At 36.9% G+C, this 22,664-nt stretch overlaps 1 protein-coding gene across 5 annotated transcripts in view; it reads right to left on the reverse strand.

The window, feature by feature from the left end:
* Window positions 1-22,664, reverse strand: part of PSEN1 (presenilin 1) — a 105,908-nt gene that overhangs the window by 76,833 nt on the left and 6,411 nt on the right. For 2 of the 5 annotated variants that reach the window (XM_037832361.1, XM_037832359.1), the window contains exon 2: window positions 15,331-15,469. In XM_037832361.1, the coding sequence (XP_037688289.1) occupies window positions 15,331-15,417 (87 nt within the window). In that variant the 5' untranslated portion in view covers window positions 15,418-15,469. Of the gene's footprint in view, window positions 1-15,330; window positions 15,470-22,664 lie in introns of those variants that run through there. The other 3 variants (XM_037832360.1, XM_037832363.1, XM_037832364.1) reach the window with 3 other exon arrangements.

Consider the following 22,664-nt stretch of genomic DNA (forward strand, 5'->3'; position numbering starts at 1 on the left):
GTTAAAAATGGTAGATCTGGGTATCTGGGGTATAGGGGTATGTTGAAGTTCTCTGTATGGAGTTTGTATTATTTTTGCAATTTTCTGTAAGTATGAAATTATTTCAAAATCATGTGGACTTAAATTTTGGTCAAAAAAAAAAAAAAACCTCAGTAATAAGAATACAAACAATCTAATTTAAAAAATGAGCAAGAGATTTGAACAGACACTTCACCAAGAAAGATATCAGGATGACAAGCACATGAAAAGATACTCACTATGATTACTCATTGGAAAAATGCAAATTAAAACCACAATGAGATACCACTGTACAGCTTCTAGAACGGCTAAAAGTAAAAAGACTGACCATACCACATGTTCAGAAGGTTAAGGAGAAACAAACGCTTCATACACAGCTAGTGGGAAGGCAAAATTATACGACCACTTTGGGAAATGATTTGACAGTATTTTAAAAACTTATTAGACATCTACCATATGATCCAGATATTCTCCTCCTAGATATTTACCCAAGAGAAATGAAAGCATATGTCCATACAAAGATCTGTGCATGAATGTTGATGGTGGCCTTATTTTTAGTAGCTCCAAACAGGAAACAATCCAAATGTCCATCAACAAGTGAACGGGTAAAAATACTGATATATTCATACAATGGAATACTACTCAGAAGTAAAAAGGAACCTACTATTGATACAAGCTACAACATTAATGAATCTCAAAATAATTATGCTGAATGAAAGAAGTCAGACAAAAGAGTACATAATGTATATCATGCATATAAAATTCTAGAAAATAAAAATTAGAGTATAGTAACAAAAATTTAATCAGTGGTTAACCAGGGAAGGACCGGGAAGGGACAGGAAGGAAAGACTGGAAAGGAGTACAAGAAAACTTTTGGGGGTGATGGATATGTTCATTATCTTGATTGTGGTGGGGGGTTTCAAGGGCGTATACGTATGTCAAAACTGATCAAATTTTAAACTTTAAATATGTATAATTTATTGTATTTATATTATACCTTAATAAAGCAGTTTAAAAAAACAGCGCCTTTCTCAAAGGAATGTGTAGGTGCTTTGAAAACTGTCAAATGATGCAGCTAGAATTACCACCAGGCACTTCCTAAGTGAAAACTCTTGATAGCTAAATATTCAATGATGACTTATACATAGCATTATTTTTAAGGCTAATTTTAAAAAACTTTTTATTATGGAAAAAGTTTAAACAGTTATTGTCAAAAGAGTAAAATGAAACCCCATGTTCACATACTGAGCTTCAATAAGTATCAACTCATGGCTGATCTTGTTTCACCTATTCCCCTACCCACCTTGCCCCTCCTACCATATTACTTTGAGGCAAATCTCAGATACATCATTTCCTTTATAAATATTCTAGAATATATTTTTTTAGTAATGCATTTTTTATTGTGAACTTTAACATATATACTAAGTGATAACTTTCAAAGTACAATTTAACAAGTAGTTATGTCATAGGTCACACTTCCACAACTTCAGCTATTTCCATTACTGTAAAACACAACGTTTCGATGTACAGCCCAACAAGCATTTAGATAGGTAATTTAAAAAATTGTTATGGATTTCAGTTCTTTCCTTATTATGAAATAAAGGGTGTATACAGAAAGGTGAAGACTTTCATAGCACAGTTCAATAGAGCAAATTTCAAAGAATGTTATAGGTTATAGTTCTACCATGTCATTCACCTCCTTCCAGCTATTCCAACACCCTAGCATCTAAAGAAAAAATACATATATTTATATAAAGTTTCAGTATTCACAGACCTTTGTTAAATCTTACCTTGTTTGTTGCTATCCCTTCCTCTCAATCTCTTTCTCCAGCTTCAGGGGTGCCTAGGCAGTGAGCATCCTAACTTGTTCATATTGAAAGGGTGTCAACAGTTCTTAAAGAGGCTGTTGCCTCTGGGTTTTAGGACTTGTCTGGCATAGGAACACTCTGGTGAGTTTGTTTCTGAGAGATAAAACTCAGTGAGTGAATCTTTTATAGAATCTCAGGTAGGGGCCTAGGTATTTGGGGACTACTTTTGGTGAGGACATGGTATACTGTGGCCATCTGGGATATCTAACTGGAGCTTGCAAAAGAGAAACCTTCAGGATAGCCTCTCGACTGTATTTGGGATCTCTCAGCCACTGTAACCTCAGCTTGTTCCCTTTCTTTTTCCCTCTTTTGGTCAAGTAGGCATTTGCAATCCCTCGCTGCAATAATATTCTAGTATATATTTCTAAAAGATAAGAACTTAAAGGCTATTTTTAAGGTTAAGAAAAGCCAGTGTTGTAGCTATCATAAATGATAATCATTTTAGTGGCAAAGCCCAGGATTACTCACTATATAAATGTTGTTTCAGGGAGGGTGGGGTCCTATAGGAAGTGGTGAGTATGTGGAAGTGAGTTCCTATGAAGCCAGAGTCCTCAGAGTTCCTGCCACATTGAGTCAGGAGCTTCATTTTAATTCTTTCTCCCTTCTCTCTGCTTCAGAACAGGATGCCAGTACAGGTCCAGCAAACCCAAGGCAGGACCTCACAAGCAGGGAGGATATTTCCAAGGCAGCAAAAATTGTGGGGATATCTTCATTACAATGGAGTACCTGTTTGTTTTTTTTTTTTTACCCCACCTTGTTTTTTTGCTTGTCCTGTTTTTTTCCCCCAGTGTTTGTTTCTGTAATCAGATTGTAATGAACAAAAGTTTATAACAAAGAAACTAATCTCCTCTGACCCACAAAATGAACATGGTGAACAATCTGATGTACTTTTGGATTTTTTAAAACTTATTTCTGCAACTTGCTTTTACCACTTAATAATATATCAGTTATCTTTCATACGCATAAATATACCTCAATCTTTAAATATTATAATAGCAGCATGGTAATTATGACAATTATGATAATATTTTCTAGTATTTATTGCTTAGTATTTGTTATATAATATGCTAAGCACTTTGGGTGGGTTATCTCATTTAATTCTAATAAAACTGAGTTCATTACTATTATAAACTTCATTTTGTGTATAAAGAAAATGAAGCTTAGAGAGGCCAGATAATTCACCAAAGATCACACAGCTTCCAGAGCAGAGATTAAATTCAGAGAAGCCTCAATCAGGCCCCTCCTATTAACCATTACCTTCTATTACTGCCTCTCCTAGTGTTTCACTGCATGGGTATACCATAATTAACTAATGCCTCAATTAAAAAAAAAAAAAAATGAGGTTACCTCCAAATTCTGTTACAAATAATGCTTCAATTATTATCATCTGGTCTAAATTTCTTGATACTCTCATGGTAGTGTTTGTAGGATTTCTAAAAGTGGAAATGTTTGGTCAAAAGGTATGTGCATTTTTTAGATTTAATTGCCAAAATGCCTCCAAATAAATACTTATTTAACTCCCACCAAATGCATTTGGGAGTGCCTGTTTCCTCACATCTTCAATTTCCTTATTAGTATAGCTAGTATAGCAATGGGTTTCAATCTTTGCTCACTGATAAGTGAAAAATGAAATGTTTTAATTTCTACATCTCTGATTTATTAGTGAGGTTGATCAACTTGTTTTTTTTCCATATATTTTTTGCCATTTATATTTCTTCTGCTCATATCCTTTGCTAATGTTCTAATGAGTTGTGTTCCTAATGACTTCATAAGAATTCTTTGTTTATCAGGATACATCTGTCATTAGGTGTTGCAAACCTTTGCCCTGGTTTGTTTTTTTACTTTGTTCACAGCAGTTGTGCCACCCATGAAATTTTTAATTTTGTGGAGTTGAATATAAATTTAAGTGATTTTATAAGGAAAACAAAAACTTCTTTTTACAACATTCCAAATTATTTTCAACATCGCGATAGTTCATTTTATGTATCAACGTGGCTAGGTTATGGTATCCAATTAGTCAAATACTGGCCTAGTGGTTTCTATGAAGGTATTTCGTAGGTGGGATTAACATCTACAATCAACTGACTTTAAGTAAAGGAGATTACCCTCCATAATGTGGGTGGGCCTCCTCCAATCATTTGGGGGTCTTAGAAGCAAGGACTGAGAGCTCCAGAGGTCTAAAAAATTTGTCTCAAGACTTCAACATCACCTTTAGGGGAGTTTCCAGCCTGGTGCCTGCCCTGTGAGTTCAGACTTGTCCGCCAGCCCCCACAGTCACATGAGCCAGTAAATTATCATCAATCAATCTCCTCTGCCCCCTCCCCCCCATATATCTCCTATTGGCTCTATTTCTCTGGAAAACCCTGATACAAACATATATACATATATACATAGTTATAAAGAATGTTCACAAATTCTATGTTCTACTTTTTTCACTTGATGTTATTTCATTCATACACTGCCATGTAATAACTGTCAAACTGCCTATAATTTTTAATCACAATGTATTCTATTATGTTGATATATTCATAGTCTGCATGAACTATATTTATAAGAATTATAAACTGTGTTAGGTTTTATGGATATTATTTAGATTTCTACAACTAGAAATATGAGGCTCCTAGGAAGAGCCTCATATTTCTAGTTGTAGAAAGAATTAGAATGGTAGCTTAACTGAAGAACTGGCAAGTTAAGTGGAAAACTTGAAAACATTTACTAATCAGAGGCAATATATTTCCAACAACACACAGAATTCCAGCCACCTGCCAAGCTTTGAGATTTCCCTGAAGTTAGGGGTTTAGCCATTACTCTAACGTCAAGGAAGGCTATCATTTCCTGGAATAGCTGACATAACCAGTTAGAGATAATATTTAACATTTATGGTGCTGTTGTGTTAGGTTTGAACCTACAGTTTCTTAACAAATCATTAAGATTACTGATTATACTCTGATACTCTGACAGAAAGGTAAGCATGTTTCTCTGGAGATCACTAAGATTTTAAGTTCTTTTTCTCTTTACTTCTCTTGGACATAACTGGGAAAACAAATTGATTACTATAAACAGTACAATAACACTGTCAAACGCTTAGCAGACCTGTGGATCCGATTCAGTTAATTTAGATCACTACTTCCTTTTATTTTTCTCAAGGTCCCACATAAACACTACTTTAAATAGCTTAAAGGTTGCTTTCTGTTTTATAATAGAAAGCAAATTTATAATAATTATAGAATTATTAATATAAATTAATAACAATTTTAATAGAAACATTTATAACATAATTATAATACAAATTACAATGATATATTATAAAACATAATTACTATAAAAGTTATAATTTTATAGGATTTCTCACACTTCAAAATATGACTCACAATTCTCCAGAAAATGAGGATAATTCTGCCAATCCGTGATTTCCTAATGACTTAATAAAATTCTTTAAATTTAATGCTTTGTTTTGAGAAAAGATAGTGCAGATGACCTTCACTTATAAAGAACAGATACATTTTAATGTTATAAATTTAGCAGCTGACAGTAATGCTTTTACATAAATGTTCTTCAGAAATTGCTTCATAAAGGGAATCATTATCAGTCTTTCAATTGATTACTACTTAAGGCTTATTTTTTAGCTAACAGAAGACTGTTTTTTATTTTAAATCAAAAAGGCTGTTGACAATATATTTCCTTAAGGACTAGAAAACTGGGGTCAGAATAAATCAATATTAATAAAAATACCAAGAAAATTCAATTTGTAAACCTAACCATTTTTCTCTAACATCACTTTCCCTTCATTTCTTTACCTCCAATACCCTCCAATACAGTTGTTCTCAAAGTACGGTCCCTGCACCAGAAGCACTGGCCTGGTAATTGGTCAGAAATACAAATTCTCTGGCCTCACTCCAAACCTACAGAATCAGGAATGCTGGGAGTAGGGCCAGATAATTTGTTTAAAGAAGCCCTCCAGGGGAATCCAAAGCACATTAAAGGTAAAAAATCACTAATCTAATGTACATTCTATAAGGCTTAATTAGCAATATAGACTGACTTTAGACTTACTCCAATACATTCATTTTTTCTGTACCTTAGGAAAACAGTGTCTCAGTCAGACTCACATTGGTAGTCTTTGGTAAGCCTACCAAATCAAAACATGAACATTCACTATTCCGATGTTATATTTTTAATTTCCTCTGGTTTTAGAATATTCCTTTAATGTCACTAAAAATGAAATGGAGGCTGACTCCTGGCCAAGAACTATGACAAGTCAAGGAAAAAGAACTCTACCCATCAAAAATTTATTGCAGAAGAAAAATTAAATCTTAAAAAAAAATTTAATAGGTATATTAAAAATAAATCAAAGAGGACTTGGGGCAAGATGGCGGCATAGAGAGGAGTGGAAGCTAAGTAGCCCCCCTGGAACAACTACAAAAAACCAGAAACAACTAGTAAATAATCCAGAATAACTGTGGGGGGACAAACGAGACCATCCACTCATCATACACCAACCTGAATTGGGAGGAATGCCCGAGAACACAGCATAAAATCTGTAAGTAAAACCTGCAGATCCAAGTCGCGAGACCCCCTCTCCCATAGCCCGAGCTGCAAAGACTCGTGGTGCCAGAGAGAAGCTCTCTCCCAGCAAGTGAATATAGCTCAGCTGAGCTCCAACTGGGGTTTTAAGTAGGGAGTGTGAACTGCTCACTACAGGTATGCATCCCCAAAAAACAGACAGAGGCTTTGGGTGATGACTGACCTTGGAGAGCCAGAGGGTCGCCTTGGTCTGGGTCTGAAGGGGACTATCTGTTTCTTTTTTGGCTCAGTGGAGAAAGCCCCAATCATATTCAGTTTCCAGGGCTGTGACTCAGGAAAGGGTGGAGACAGCACAAGCAGAGAGAGAGAGACCACTGAAATGCTAATGACCTCCACCTAGGGGGTCTGTCTTCTCTAGGAGGAAAGGGGTGGGGCCCTTTCCATTCAGAACCAGACCCCAGAGCCTGGGGGAACATGGCCATACCTCCTCACACCAGTCAAGAATTATAGGCTAACAGGCATCACCTGCTGGGCAGAAAAGCACAGTGACCCGAGGCATCAAAGGGTGGAGCAATTTTCTAAGACACAACCTCAGGGAAACCAGATACTGAATATTTCTTCCCTCTGGGACCTGAGCCTGTTCTGGTCTGGGAAAACCTGATTTGGATAACCAAGGAAACCATGCCTAGACAACAGAAAATTACAACCTACACTAAGAAAAACAAAGTTATGGCCCAGTCAAAGGAACAAATGTACACTTCTACTGAGATACAGGAATTTAAATAACTAATGCTAAATCAAATCAAAAAAGTTTAGAGAAGATATTCCAAAAGAGACAGAGGCTGTAAAGGAAACACTGGGCATATATACGGCAGAAATCAAAAGTTCAAAAAAACAACTAGTAGAATCTATGGAAATGAAAGGCACAACACAAGAGATGAAAAACACAATGGAAACATACAACAGCAGATCTCAAGAGGCAGAAGAAAACACCCAGGAACTGGAGAACAAAACACCTGAAAGCCCACACGCAAAGGAGCAGATGGAGAAAAGAATGAAAAAATATGAGCAACGTCTCCGGGAACTCAAGGATGAAACAAAGTACAATAATGTATGTATCATTGGTGTCCCAGAAGGAGAAGAGAAGGGAAAGGGGGCAGAAGCAATAATAGAGGAAATAATTAATGAAAATTTCCCATCTCTTATGAAAGACATAAAATTACAGATCCAAGAAGCGCAGCGTACTCCAAACAGAAGAGATATGAATAGGCCTACGCCAAGACACTTAATAATCAGATTATCAAATGTCAAAAACAAAGAGAGAATCCTGAAAGCAGCAAGAGAAAAGTGATCCATTACATACAAAGGAAGCTTAATAAGACTATGTGCGGATCTCTCAGCAGAAACCATGGAGGCAAGAAGGAAGTGGTGTGATATATTTAAGATACTGAAAGAGAAAAACCGCCAACCAAGAATCCTATATCCAGCAAAGCTGTCCTTCAAATATGAGGGAGAGCTCAAAATATTTTCTGACAAACAGACAATGAGAGACTTTGTGAACAAGACACCTGCACTAAAGGAAATACTAAAGGGAGCACTACAGGGTGATAGAAGACAGGAGTGCGTGGTTTGGAACACAATTTTGGGAGATGGAAGCACAACAATGTAAGTACACTGAACAAAGGTAACTATCAATACGATTGAGAGAGGAAGGTGGGGAGCATGTGAGACACCACGAGAAAGGAGGAAAGATAAAGACTGGGACTGTGTAACTTGGTGAAATCTAGAGTATTCAACAATTGTGATAAAATGTACAAATATGTTCTTTTACGAGGGAGAACAAGCAAATGTCAACCTTGCAAGGTGTTAAAAATGGGGAGGCATTGGGGGAGGGATGCAATCAGCATAAACTAGAGACTAACTAATAGAATCATTGTATTATGCTTCCTTTAATGTAACAAAGGTGATATACCAAGGTGAATGCAGATAAGAGGGGGGGATAGGGGAGGCATGTTAGACACTTGACATTGGTGGTATTGTCTGATTCTTTATTCTACTTTGATTTAAGGTTATTTTTCCTTTTGCTGCTTCCTAGCTGTCATTTTTTTTTTCCCTCTTTCTTTTGCCTCTCTACCTTCTTTGACTCTCCCTCCTGCCTTGTGGAAGAAATGTAGATGCTCTTATATAGATAGTGGTGAAGGTGGTGAACACATAAATGTATGACCATGCAGAAAACCATCGATTATTTACTTGGGATGGAATGTATGGGGTGTGAACAAAACCATATTTAAAAAAATGGGTTGATGACAAAATCTCGCGGGCAATATACTGAGTGAAGTAAGCCAGACACATTAGGACAACTATTGCAGGGTCTCACTGATAGGAACTAATTATAATATGTAAACTCATACACATGAAATATAAGGTACCAAGATATAGGACAAGGCTTAAGAATGGGGAGTGGCTGCTTAGTATGAGCAGAATGTTCAATTAGGATGAACTTAAATGTTTGGAAATGAACAGGGGTGTCGGTAGCATGATGTAAGAATAACCAACAGCGCCGAATGGTGTGTGAATGAGGTGGAAAGGGGAAGCTCAGAGTCATATATGTCACCAAAAGGAAAGTTGGAGGTCAAAAGATGGGAATGTATAAAACTGAATCCTATGGTGGGCAATGTCCATGATCAACTGTACAAACACTAGAAATCGCTTCCATGAACCAGAACAAATGTATGACAATACAATTAGAAGTTAATAATAGAGGGGCATATAGGGAAGAACTATATACCTATTACAAACTATATACTACAGTTAGTAGTATTTCAACATTTTTTCATAAACAGCAATAAATGTACTATACCAATACTACGAGTCAACAATTGAGGGGGGTTGGTTAGGGATAGGGGAGGATTAGAGTTTCCTTTTCTTTTTTTCATCTTTCACTTTATTTCTTGTCTGGAGTAATGAAAAGTTTCTAAAAACTGAACAAAAATTAAGTGTGATGGATGCACAGCTGTATGAGGGTACCCAGAGGCAAGTGATTGCACACTTTGGATCTTTGGATAATTGTATGGTATCTGAACAATCTCAATAAAAATGAAAAATAAATAAATAAATAAAAGAATTATGATAGATCATAAGCTGTAGAAAAAATACTCAGATAATATTCTTGTTAGGGCTACTTCAATATCCAACTTATAAAATATATTTAGGAAATAAAGAACTTCATTTTGCAACTTGTAAACTGCCGTTTGTCAGATACAGCTGAATCATTAGTCAGTTTGCCCCTGGTCTCCAGTCCCTAACTAGATCTAGCCAACCAACTGCAAAAACAAACGTGAAGTCCACGCTAGCTTCCAGCTAGAAGTGGAGGGTAAACTAATGGAAAGAAGTGAAATCGTAAACTGAATGCTATCTCTAAGGAAGCAAGACAACATTCCCGACAAAAATAAAGTAAAACAGATTCTCCACTTGGCTCCTGTGCCATGCCAGGCAATCTTCTGAAAGCTGTTCTACATAAAAATCAAGAGAGAGCAATGCAGATTTAACTTGGCAGCTAGAGCAGCGATGTGAGCTGGCTAAGTGTGTCCAGAACAGAGAGCCCAGGAATCTCTTAAACCAAAGCTACAGTTCTTAAGCAACTGGTTAGATTTACTTTGGACTTTAATTTGCAGACACAAAATTTTTTAATTTCTCTTACTAACATCTGAAAAAAGGCCAAAAACTCCTTTGTTCTTTTGCTGGGAGATTTGTGTCCAACTGGTTTAGAGATACTGGGTGACCAAAAACTCTAAAAGCAGCTCAGAAACTGCCTTCAGTTTACAAGGCAGTTAAAGTTTTGCCTTCAGGGAATTTACAACCAAGATGGGGTAAACAAACCTAAAAGTGTAAAAAACTAACAAGTGAAAAGGTGAGAAATAATGCAACGTGTTAACCATCTCATCTGGCATCAGCAGGAATTAATTTGTTTCATACAGGTTAGTTTTCCAGCTAATCAAAGCTTAAAGGGTAAGTCCAAAATTTTTTAATATTTTTGAAGAAAAATTTTTATAATACATGGTAAACATTTCACTCTTTTAAAATGGAGATGAACAAATATAACTGAAGCTTTTATTGATGATGAGGTCATATTATAAACTCCAATTTCCAGTTTAGGTGGTGCTCTGAAATGCCACATGCTATCAGGCATATTTTGTTTCTTTCATATCAGCTGTTCTGATTCCCCCACTATTGTCAGTCACCAAGGAGAACCCTGAATGCTTGTCCTCTTTCCCCAGATTTTCCTCAGGTAGCATACTGCTCTTCTGCAATCTTTCTTCGCATTCAAATATTTCCTTTTATAAAATATCTTTTCTTTTAAATCATGAGACAACTATATTATAGAAATTTGGAAAATGAAAGTGGAAAGTCACTGAGAACACCAATCTTTTTCCTTTCTGGAATCAATATAAGACAATGATGGAGCAAATGACATTAGCTGAGTATACAGCAGTTTCCAGGATAGTTTAGCTTAGTCTTTCTTTATAAGATATGGAAAAGCTTTTTTCATATTCAGGGCTGTTAATCTATACTATTCTTTTTTCTTAAACTATTTTTAATTGAAAAATGCAAATAAATTTAATTTTTAAAAGGAAAGTATTCACCTACTAAAAACATTTAAACTATGCACCATAAATACATATAACTTATTATATTTTTACAAAATCAATAAGAAAAAAGACAACCCGATAGAAAAATGGGCAAAGAATGTGAATAGGCAAATCACCAAAGAAGAAACTCAGATGGCCAGTAAACATAACAACAACAACAACAATGTTCAACCTTATTAGTGAGAAATACAATTAAAATAACATGAGATCTCATTTCACACATCAGGTTGACATGAAATAAGACAGACAATTCCAAGAACTGGCAAGGATGTAAAGCAATGGAAACTGCCATACACTGTTAACGTATAATACTTTAGAAAGCATTCTAGGAACCCCTAATATAGTTTAAGATCCACATACCCAAATATGGCAGTTCCCTTTGAGAAACTCACAAATGCATACAAAATTAGTAAATTAGAATACCACTGCAGCACTATTACAAAAAATTGAGATTAACCAAATATTTGTGAACAGAATAGATACTTTTAAATATATTCATATAAGAGAAAATGAATGAACTAGAGCTACATGTATCTATATATAAACTCCAAAAACATGTAACATGAATCTATAACATGAACTTCTAAAACTTTTACATACACATGTATACACACACATGCTTTCTTAAGGTATGATGCTATTTATATAAAGTTTTAAAGCAGGCAAAATAATATTATATGTTGTTTGTACACATAAATACTTACAGTAAGCATTTAAAAGCTGTATGAGAATGATAAACACCAAATTCAACCCGATAGAAAAATGGACAAAGAACATGAATAGTCAAATCACAAAAGAGGAAACTCAGATGGCCAATAAACATCTGGGGAATGGAGTGAGGGAGGCACTTCAATTATATCTGCATTTTATTGTTGTTGTTACTGGTTATGTAACTAGTCTCTCTTTCCAAATTACATCCAAAATTTGGTTTTGTTTAGTTAGGGTTTTGTTTAGTGTAGGATTAACATATAATAGAAATATAAAAGGCTTCGTGTAAAAACTTCGTAAAACAAGGTATACAAAGCAAATAAGACAAGATGTCAAAGTTTAATAAAGTTGGGTGGTAGGTATATGGGTGCTCATTATACCATTTGCCATACTTTTCTGTACACGCTTGAAATAGCACATAATAAAAATCTGAGAAATAAACATTTGGGTTTAGAAAAAACAACAACCTGTTTTTATGTCTTGACTACTCTCATCAAACTTAAACTCCCCTCACTGTGAATGAGATTATTCATAGCAGGCCACAAAAGGAAAAACTACTTTCTGGGCTATAGTAGCATTGCTAGAAGAGTATCATTTTATATAGTATCTACTAAGGCTTGAAGAAATGAAGCTAAAGACAACACCTGACCTCTGGAATGGAGAAACATGCCTTTAAATGTTATCGTCTACTTCAACAATGACAATGTAGCACTGTAACAGTACTACAAGTTATACAAAGAAGTCAACTAATTGATTAAGACTTGGTTAGTCAGATCCAAAATTATTTCAAGTTCATTATACTTCTGGTAGGATATTCAACTTGTCCCTATTTGCCCAGGACTGTCCCAGGTTTAAAGCCCAAAGTCGTGCATTCCAGGAACCCCTCAGTCCTGAACTGGGATCCGGGTCACCCTAACCTCTGCTCATATCAAAACTTTGGAGTTGGGAGAGAACTTGACATTATCTAGTTAATCATCTAATTTTACAGGTGGGTGAAGTACTAAGAAATTAAATGAGACAAATTTACACACAAATTTGCTTTAAATTACAACTGGATCAAAGCTAAGTATTTCCTTTGGGGTGCCTATTTTTATGTCATTCAGTCAAAACCCCTAAATGCCAATTCTTCAGTGTTTTGTGGACAGTTTTCACTATCTTGATACCCTCTTACTCTTTCCCAAACTCAAAGATGTCTCATGATATTTGTTCAAGACTAGGGGTGCTCCTGACCTTGGAGGAAGAGATGAGTATATTACTCTTTGAATAGTCTATAGGGAGGTTATTCACTGTCTTTCCAGTTTTAAAAACAGGTTAAGTGAATCTTTTCTTTTTTTGTGTATTAATGTAAAATAGCATGTTTGTGTACTCTTGTGTATATATTCACATAGATATTCCAAGGAGGGGAATGCAGAGGGGAAACTGCTCACTTACGGTGTGTGCCCCCAAAATGCAAGGCCCTAAAATCACAAGCTTGTGACATTAACTGGCACAGAGTCTGGCACACTGAAGACAATAGGTTAGTTTTCTTTCCTTTAGTGTGGAAAGATAAGCTAGCCAGTGAACATAAAAGGAAAAAATAATGCTGATAAGGATTATTTATGACTGCAGAAGCTTGTCTTACTGTGCTTTGTATTTAATAAATCCACTATTGAAGAGCTAAAGTAGAAGAGCTGCTTTCAGTTACTCCACAAAAACAGTCATCTATGTCTAATTTAAATTTGGACCTACTCCCATCTTTCATAATCATTCACAACATTTACAGTGGATTCTTTATAACTAAAAAAACTTAACAATGAGATTCTTTTCCTCTTTCTTTGGAATTTTTTAAAAGTATATCAGTAAAAAAATGAACACAGAGACTTGGTGTTTTTCTTCCCCAGAGTTTTTTCATACTTATCTGCTCTCAGTACCATAACATGTTTCTGAAGAGACAGTAGGAAGAACTGAAAGCACATAGGAGATTTGGAATGAGAAAGCATAGTTTTAAGTTCCAGGTTTGTCATTTAATTTCCTATCTGATCTTGAATAAATATTTAAACTGCAAAATCAGTATAACTATCCATGGTAAATGGAACATTTAAATGAGAATATATACAGAAGATTTTTATAAATCATAGAAGGCATTTTTAAGGAAACTTATTTGACATCAAATTATTAATAGCATAGTAAAACTAAACAAAGAAATCAAGCCTGATTTTCTTCATAGTACTCCCCTAATAGGACTAGAAGATACCCCTGAGAACACTAGCACTAAACTGGCTAAAACTAAACCATGAAACACATGCAATTAACAACAAAAATCCTGTATCAATCTACATCCTCTGGAGCACCCTTTCACTTCAACTTATCAGTCATTTAGGAATTAAAGAAAAAAAAAGGCAGGAAAAAAACCTGAGCATGAGGGATATAAATATTACTATATTAACAACATAGAGTTCTAGCACTGTTCTTGGAGTTGAGGATACAGCTGTGAACAAAGCAGATAATGACCCTGACCTCAAGCAGCTTACAAACAGTAGGGAGAGGCAGGTAAAGTAATCGACAAGTAAATACAGAATGCCAGAAATACCGACACGTGCTACGTCCAAGTAAAGTGCACTAAGGGGATAGAGGGTGCTGGGTTGACGCAGGGAGCTGAGGAAGGTTTCTATTTTCTATAGGGAAGACCTCACTGATAAGGTACCTCATAAAGAAAGTGAAGAAGGGAGCCATCTGGGAGAAGAGTGAGAGCAGACCCCGGGGTCCACAGATAGCACTGAGGAAGCAGTGAGTGAGGGGTAGGGTATAAAATGGGAGGGTGGTTCCTAGCTCTACCTCTGGTCCAAACAGAGGAACTCGAACCACACCCATCCTCCAAGGCAGCCTTCATAGTTTAAATTTGGCCTTGTGTTTTCCCCCATACTGGCTCCCTCTCTAAAAATCCTACCAATTCTCTAGCATCTCACAGGTGATCTGCGGAGTCTGCATTCTCTCTGTAATGAATAGCTAACAGGGTGGCAGGCCCAGGTTTGATGTCTGTGTGGCAGTGGAATTGCTGTGCCCTATGCCATGGATTACACCCCTTTCCCAATTCCCTCCTTTGAACTCAGAACTTCTACAATTGGTCTTGCGTTCATCAATGTACAATCATCTGTCAATGAACACTTACTGACTGAGCACTGTCAGGAACCATGCCAGGTACTGAAAAAATAAAAGTAAATAAAATGTATGCATACTATACTTGGATAAGAAGTATAAAAGAAAAAGTTTAATTAAGACAAGGCTCCCGTCGAGAGCTCAGTCTGCAGAAGAATGAGAGCAAAAGAGGTACAATAATAAAACTATGCAACTCTGAGGTACTGTACACCTGGGAAGGTGGAGGAAGCTTCAACAAAGGAGAAGACATTTGAGCCAGGGAGTAACCATATCAACACCCAGGTCTTAAATACCTTTGTGTTCCCAGCACCGAAGGGTACAAAGCTTTATCCTCAGTTGAAGTTCAATATAGATAATTTGGTGAAGTAAACAAAGCCTGCTCAGCCCTCTCTGTATGACAAGGGCAGTTTCAGAGGCTGACACTGTACCTGGCTACGTACAGTATTGCTCAGGTGGTTGTCCTCAGACATCTGTGCATTCTGGAAGTAGGATAAAGGTGCAGGTATCTCTGTCATTGGAGCAACTGTATAGAAATACTTTTCACAGAACACAATGCTTCTTGAGATTCTGAAAAGGGAAACAGAAAACAGTTCTTTGTGCATTACTTTTATTTTTGAACACTTTCATAAATTACATTCAGCAAAAATAAACCCTTCTTGGGAAATTTTAGATTATAAATACAACTAGAATAAAAATTAAAAAGAAAAACCATAGAAAAATAAACACCAACAGTGAACCCTAATGTAAAGTGTGAACTACAGTTAATAGTATAATTATAATAATATTATTTCATCAATTTTAACAAAGGCACCAAACTAATGCAAAGCATTACTAATAGAAAAAATTGTTGGGGAACTCTGTATATTCTGCATTATTTTTTTGGAAACCTACAACTTCTCTAATATAAAAAACAAAATAACATAATACTTTTATTTGGGGAAGGGGAAAAATCCCTGTCTTTCATGTGTTCTCCTCCAGGTCAAGCCTTCTAAGGACCTCAGGGGCTGCTGTCACTTGCAGGCTCCCAGATTAGAAATGAAATAGGATTTTACCAGGTCACTCAAAGTTGGTTCAATCCTAGTAAATCCATTCACACCAACAAAATTCTCATAAGACAAATCTGTAAACCACAAATGTAATAATTTGCCAATGACCTTGGACTAACAAATTTATCATCAGTTCATGGTAGCTCCTTGGTAACGAGGTGTACTTCTAAAACCAAATACTTTTCACTCATGAAGAGACTTAATGACATCAGATTTAAAGCAAAGGTTGCTGAAAGATCATAAGGCACGTCTTCATAACTGTCCTTTTTCTATGCTGACCAATGCAACCTCATTTTTATACATCCATAAAATTTTGTCTAGTGTTTTTAAGTTTGCAAATTTTTTTGTCATCTCTATTTTATCCTTACCATGATGTCCCAAGGCAAGAAGAACAGGAAATATACCTATTTTACAAAAGCAGAAGGCCACCCAGAGTAGTTCAGTGCCTTGCTTTACATCCATAATCAGTTAGGCAGAGCCAAGGCAAGCATCAAAACTCTTTTGTATCCTGGCACAGCCTTATTTCTGTGCATCACTCTCTTGGCCAGAGTTCACCCTCCTGGGACCACAATCCCATTTGCTTGTTGACTTCAATTCCCATCAGCTGATTCTTTACGACTTTAACTTTCCTTTTCATAGAAATCCTTCAAAATACAGGTGAACAGATGTTAAATATTTAACAAATGTTGATTGCCTTTGTTCCTAAACCTGTTTTTGTCACTTATACTTGTTATATAATCATGTTCAAGTTCAAGTAAATGTTTCTTAAACTGACGAAAGCCTGTGAAAAATACAATTTATTTTTTTTTTAAAAGATGGCACATGATAATTAAGACTGTCTGAAGGAAGAATGCCTGCATTCATAACTATGTGAATACACCAGGAGCCACTGATTGTATACTTAGGACGGACTGTATATGTGAATAAAACTTTAAAAAATATATATAGTTGGAAAAATCTGCTTGCATTTCCAAAGTGGCAATCTAATTAATAAATGGTATTCATGATAGAACATTTTTACAATTGTACTATTAACTATAGTCCATCATTTACAATAGGGTTCATTGTGTCATACAGTCCTATTTTGATCTTTCAATTTTTATTCTATTACATATATATGACCAAAATTTCCCCCTTTTAACTACATTTACATATACAATTCAGTGCTGTTAAATACATTAAGAATCCATTTGGATCACCCAGTGGATTACCACGCATTTCCAAAAACTTTACAATCAACCCAAACAGAAATTCTGTATAATTTAAATATTAACTCCCTATTATCTACCCCCAGTACAGCCCCTGGTAACCTATGTTCTAGATTCTGACTTCATGAGTTTGCTTATTCTAATGATTTCAAAGCAGTGAGATCATACAATATTTGCCCTTTTGTGTCTGGCTTATTTCACGCAACATGATGTCTTCGAGGTTCATATATGTTTCACATGAATCAGAACTTCATTCCTTTCTAAAGCTGAATAATATTCCATTGTATGTATACGCCACATTTTATTTATCTGTTCATCCATTTATGGATACTTGGGTTGCTTCCATCTTTTGGCAATTGTGAATAATGTTGCTATGAATATTGATTAGCAAATATCTGTTTGAGTCCCTGCTTTCAATTCTTTTGGATATATTCCTAGTAGTGGGACTTCCAAGTCATATGGTAACTCTATACTTAGCTCTCTGAGGAACTGTCAAACTGTCTTCCACAGCAGCTGCACCATTTTACTTTCCCACCAGCAGTGAATAAGTGTCCCTATTTCTCCACATCCTCTTCAACACTTTTCATTTTCTATTTTATTAATAGTACCCATTCTAGAGGGTGTGAAATGGTATCTTACTGTGGTTTTGATCTCCATTTCCCTAATAGCTAATGATGCTGAGAATCTTTTCTTGTACTTTTGGCCATTTGTACATCCTCTTTGAAGAAATGTCTACTCAAGTCTTTTTACCATTTTTAATCGAGTTGTTTGTCTTTTTATTGTTGAGCTGCAGGCCTTCTTTTTATATTCTGGATATTAAACCCTTATTGGATATGTAGTTTCCAAATATTTTCTCCCATTGAGTAGGCTGTCATCTCACTTTCATGATAAAGTCCTTTGAGGCACAAAAGTTTTTAATTTTGATGAGGTCCCATTTACCTATTTTTTCTTTTGTTGCTTGTGCTTTAGGTATAAAGTCTAAGAAACCACTGACTAACACAAGATCCTGAAGATGCTTCCTGTTCCAATTTGCTAATGCTGCCAGAACGCAAAACACCAGAAATGGATTGGCTTTTATAAAGGGGGTTTATTTGGTTACAAAGTTACAGTCTTAAGGCCACAAAAGTGTTCAAGCTAAGGCATCAACCATAGGGTACCTTCACAGAAGAATGGCCAATGGTGTCTGGAAAACCTGTTAGCTCAGAAGGCACATGGCTGGTGTCCATTTGTCCCAGGTTGTGTTTCAAAACAGCGTTCTCCAAAATGTTGATCTTGGGGCATTCTGTCCTCTCTTAGATGCAGCTCCTCTTCAAAATGTCACTTTCAGTTGCTCTGAGTTCCTTCTGTTTGTCAGCTTTTTATGTGGCTCCAGTGATTTAATTCAGACCTACGCTGAATGGGCGGAGTAACATCTCCATGGAAATCATCCAATCAGAGATCTTGCTCACAGCTGATTGAGTCACATCTCCATGGAAACACTCAATCAAAGAATTACAATATAATCAACTCTAATACATCTGTCCCCACAAGATTGCATCAAAGAACATGGCGTTCTGGGGGACATAATACATCCAAACTGGCACATTCTACCACCTGGACCCCAAAACGACATGATCTTTCCATACACAAAATACATTCATCCCATCACAATATCACAGCAACTTAAATCATTTCAGTTACAATAGTTAAGTACAAGATCCCATTAAAATCAGTTACAGGTGTGGTCTGTCCTAAGGCAAAATTCCCCTCTTGCTGTAGACCTGTGAAACTCAGAACAAGTTATCTGCTTCCAATATACAAAGGAGGGACATTCATAGGATAAACATTCCCATTGCCATAAGGAGAAATAGTAAGGAAAACAGGGTTTAAGGGATCAAAACACTTCCTAAAACCCTCAGGGCAAACTCCATTGGATTTCAAAATCTGAGAGTCATTCACAGAAGGACGTTGTATCCTTGAGGCTTGAGAGTGCTGCGGGAGTCCAACCCTTTCCAAGGGCCTATGTGGCAGCCCTTTTTTCTCCAAACGCTGGGATGAGTGCTCGAACGTATCCACACATTGGAGAGACCACCTTCTCGGCCCCACCTTCCTCAAACATCGGAGCACCATCCGGACGCTGCTTCTGCGGGGCAAAGGCTCTCCCCTCTCTGAACAGTGGGGTGGTGGCCAGGCTCTCCTCAATCCCCGAGGAATGTGTTCCACCGTCTCCAGGGCCTGGGGTGGCAGCACCCTTCCTGAACATCCAGGTGGAAGGCCTGCACTTTCCACATGCATGGGCCCTTCCGTTCTCCCTGTCCAAGACCTTTTGACTCCAGACCTCAATCTCCATAGCTCTTTATTTGAAGAAATTTTTCCGTCTATTTGTTCCTTTTTCATCTCCTCCAATCCAGACTGGCAGTGGCTCTGTTTATACAGATTTTGCAAAAATCTCGTTGGCTTGGCATGAAGTTTACAGGGGTCAAAACCTTGAGACAACAGGACTTTCCACAAATCCCTTCTGGATAACTCCATCTCTAATCCTGGCTTGTACTGAAATGGCGGTCAGGTTCCATGTTTGGTTAAATCCACATATGGGGCTGTAGCCTCTGGGATCTCACATTTTGGAAACCCAGAATTTTCCAAACTATCAGTTTCTGGTTTCTTTGCACCCAAGAGTTCATTTCTCAGCTGATCTCTGTCCTGTCACATTTTACTATAAGCTGCAAGTAGAAGCCAGGCTATATCCTCCACATGTAGTTTGCAGATTTCCTCAGCTAAGTATCCCAGCTAGTCGTTTTCAAATGCTGCCTTCCATCCAACACCAGGACTCAACTTTGCCAAATTCTCCACCACTTTGAAACAAGGGTCACCTTTCTCCCAGTTTGCAATGACAAATTCATCATTTCTGCTTAAGGCCTCATCAAAAGTATCTTTAGAGTCCATATTTCCACAGTCTCTTCAAAGCAATTTAGGCCTTTTTTATCAAGCTCCTCACAACTCTTCCAAAATCTTCCCCTTCTCCATTTAAAAAGCCATTCCAACATGTTTGGTATTTGCAAGCTCAGCAACACCCCACTTCTCTGGTACCAAAATCTGTTCCACTTTGCTAATGCTGCTGGAATGCAAAACACCAGAAATGGATTGGCTTTTAAAAAGGGGGTTTATTTGGTTACAAAGTTAGAGTCTTAAGGCCATAAAAGTGTCCAAGCTAAGGTGTTAACCATAGGGTACTGTGCCAGTTTGAATACATCATGTTCCCCAAGACGCCATTATCTATGATGTAATCTTGTGTGGGCAGATGTATCAGTGTTGATTAGATTGTAATTCTTTGAGTGTTTCCACGGAGATGAGCCCCACCCAACTGTGGGTGATGACTCTGATTGGATAGTTTCTGTGGAGGTGTTGCCCCGCACAGTCAGCATGGGTCTTGATGAGTTTACTGAAGCACTATACAAGCTCAGACAGAAGGAGCGAGCTTGCTACAGCCAAGAGGGACACTTTGAAGAATGCACAGAAGCTGAGAGAGTAGCTGCAGATGAGAGACAGTCTGAAGATGGCCGTTGAAAGCAGACTTTTGCTCTGGAGAAGCTAAGAGAGGAAAAATGCCTCAACAGCAACTAAGAGTGACATTTTTGAGGAACTGCAGCCTAGAGAGGAATGTCCTTGGAGAAAGCCATTTTGAAACCAGAACTCTGGAGCAGACGCCAGCCACGTACCTTCCCAGCTAACAGAGGTTATCCAGACACCATTGGCCATCCTCCTGTGAAGGTACCTGACTGGTGATGACTTACCTTGGACACTTTATGGCCTTAAGACTGTAACTTTGTAACCAAATAAACCCCTTTTATAAAAGCCAATCCATTTCTGGTGTTTTGCTTAATGGCAGCATTAGCAAACTAGAATTAGTACTTTCACAGAAGAATGGCCGATGGTGTCCAGAAAACCTCTGTTAGCTCAGAAGGCACGTGGCTGGCGTCCACTTGCTCCCAGGTTGTGTTTCAAAATGGCGTTCTCCAAAATGTTGCTCTTGGGGCATTCTGTCCTCTCTTAGATGCAGCTCCTCTTCAGAATGTCACTCTCAGTTGCTCTGAGTTCCTTCTGTTTGTCAGCTTTTAATATGGCTCCAGTGATTTAATTCAGACCCACGCTGAACGGGTGGGGTAACAGCTCCATGGAAATTATCCAATCAGAGATCTTGCTCACAGTTGATGTGAGTCACATCTCTATGGAAACACTCAATCAAAGAATTACAATCTAATCAACACTAATACATCTGACCCCACAAGATTGCATCAAAGAACATGGCTTTTTGAAGGACATAATATATCCCAACTGGCACACTTCCCAATATTTTCTTCTAGGAGTTTTACAGTCCTGGTTCTTATATTTAGATCTTTGATCCAATATTTGTATATGGTGTAAGATAAGGGTCCTCTTTCATTCTTTTATATACGGACATCCAGTTCTCCCAGCACCACTGTTAAAAAGACTATTCTTTTCCAATTTAGTGGACAAGGCAGCCTTATCAAAAATCAATTGGCCACTTGATTCCATTGGTCTATATATCTATCCTTGTGCCAGTACCATGCTGTTCTGACTACTATAGCTTTGTAATAAGTTTTAAACTCAGGAAGTGTGAGTCCTCCAACTTCTTTGTTCTTCCTCAAGATGTTTTTGGTTGTTTGAGGCTCTTCCAAATAAATCTAATGATTGGCTTTTCCATTTCTGCAAAGTAGGATGTTGGAATTTTGATTGGGATTGCATTGAATCTATAATCATTTTGGGCAGAATTGACATCTTAACAATATTTAGTCTTCCAATCCATACGCATGGAATGTCCTTCCATTTATTTGGGTAATCTTTGATTTCTTTTAGCAATGTTTTGTAGTTTTCTGTGTGCAAGTCCTTTACATGCTTGGTTAAATTTATTTCTAGATATCTGATAATTTTAGTTGCTATTGTAAACAGAACTTTTTTTCTTGATTTCCTCCTCAGATTGCCCATTACTAATGTACTGAAACACTACTGATTTTAGCGTGTTGATCTTTTATCCCACCACTTTGCTGAACTCATTCATTAGTTTCAGTGGCTTTGTTGTAGATTTTTCAGGATTTTCTACATATAGGAACACGCCATCTGCAAACACTGAAAGTTTTACTTCTTGTTTTCCAATCTGGGTGCCTTTTATTATTTTTTCTTGCCTAACTGCTGTGGCTAAAACTTCCAGTACAATGCTGAACAACAGTGGTGACAGTGGGGGGTTATTCCCTGGATAGGGGGCACAGGGGAAGCTCCTGAAACAGGTTAATGTGCTGTTCCTTGATCTGAATGCTAATAACACAGGGATTTCAGTTTGCGAAAATCACAGAGCTGTCTATGATCTATGTGCATTTATATATTTTATTATACTTCAATTAAAATACTCAAATAGACTTTTGTGGGAGTAAACTTCTATTTAGGATTATTCATACCATTTCCACTATTTTTTAAATTAAGACTTGGCAATATGTATATTATATTACCCAAAAG

This window comes from Choloepus didactylus, chromosome 4 (genome assembly GCF_015220235.1).
Source record: "Choloepus didactylus isolate mChoDid1 chromosome 4, mChoDid1.pri, whole genome shotgun sequence".
NCBI classification, from domain to species: domain Eukaryota; kingdom Metazoa; phylum Chordata; class Mammalia; order Pilosa; family Megalonychidae; genus Choloepus; species Choloepus didactylus.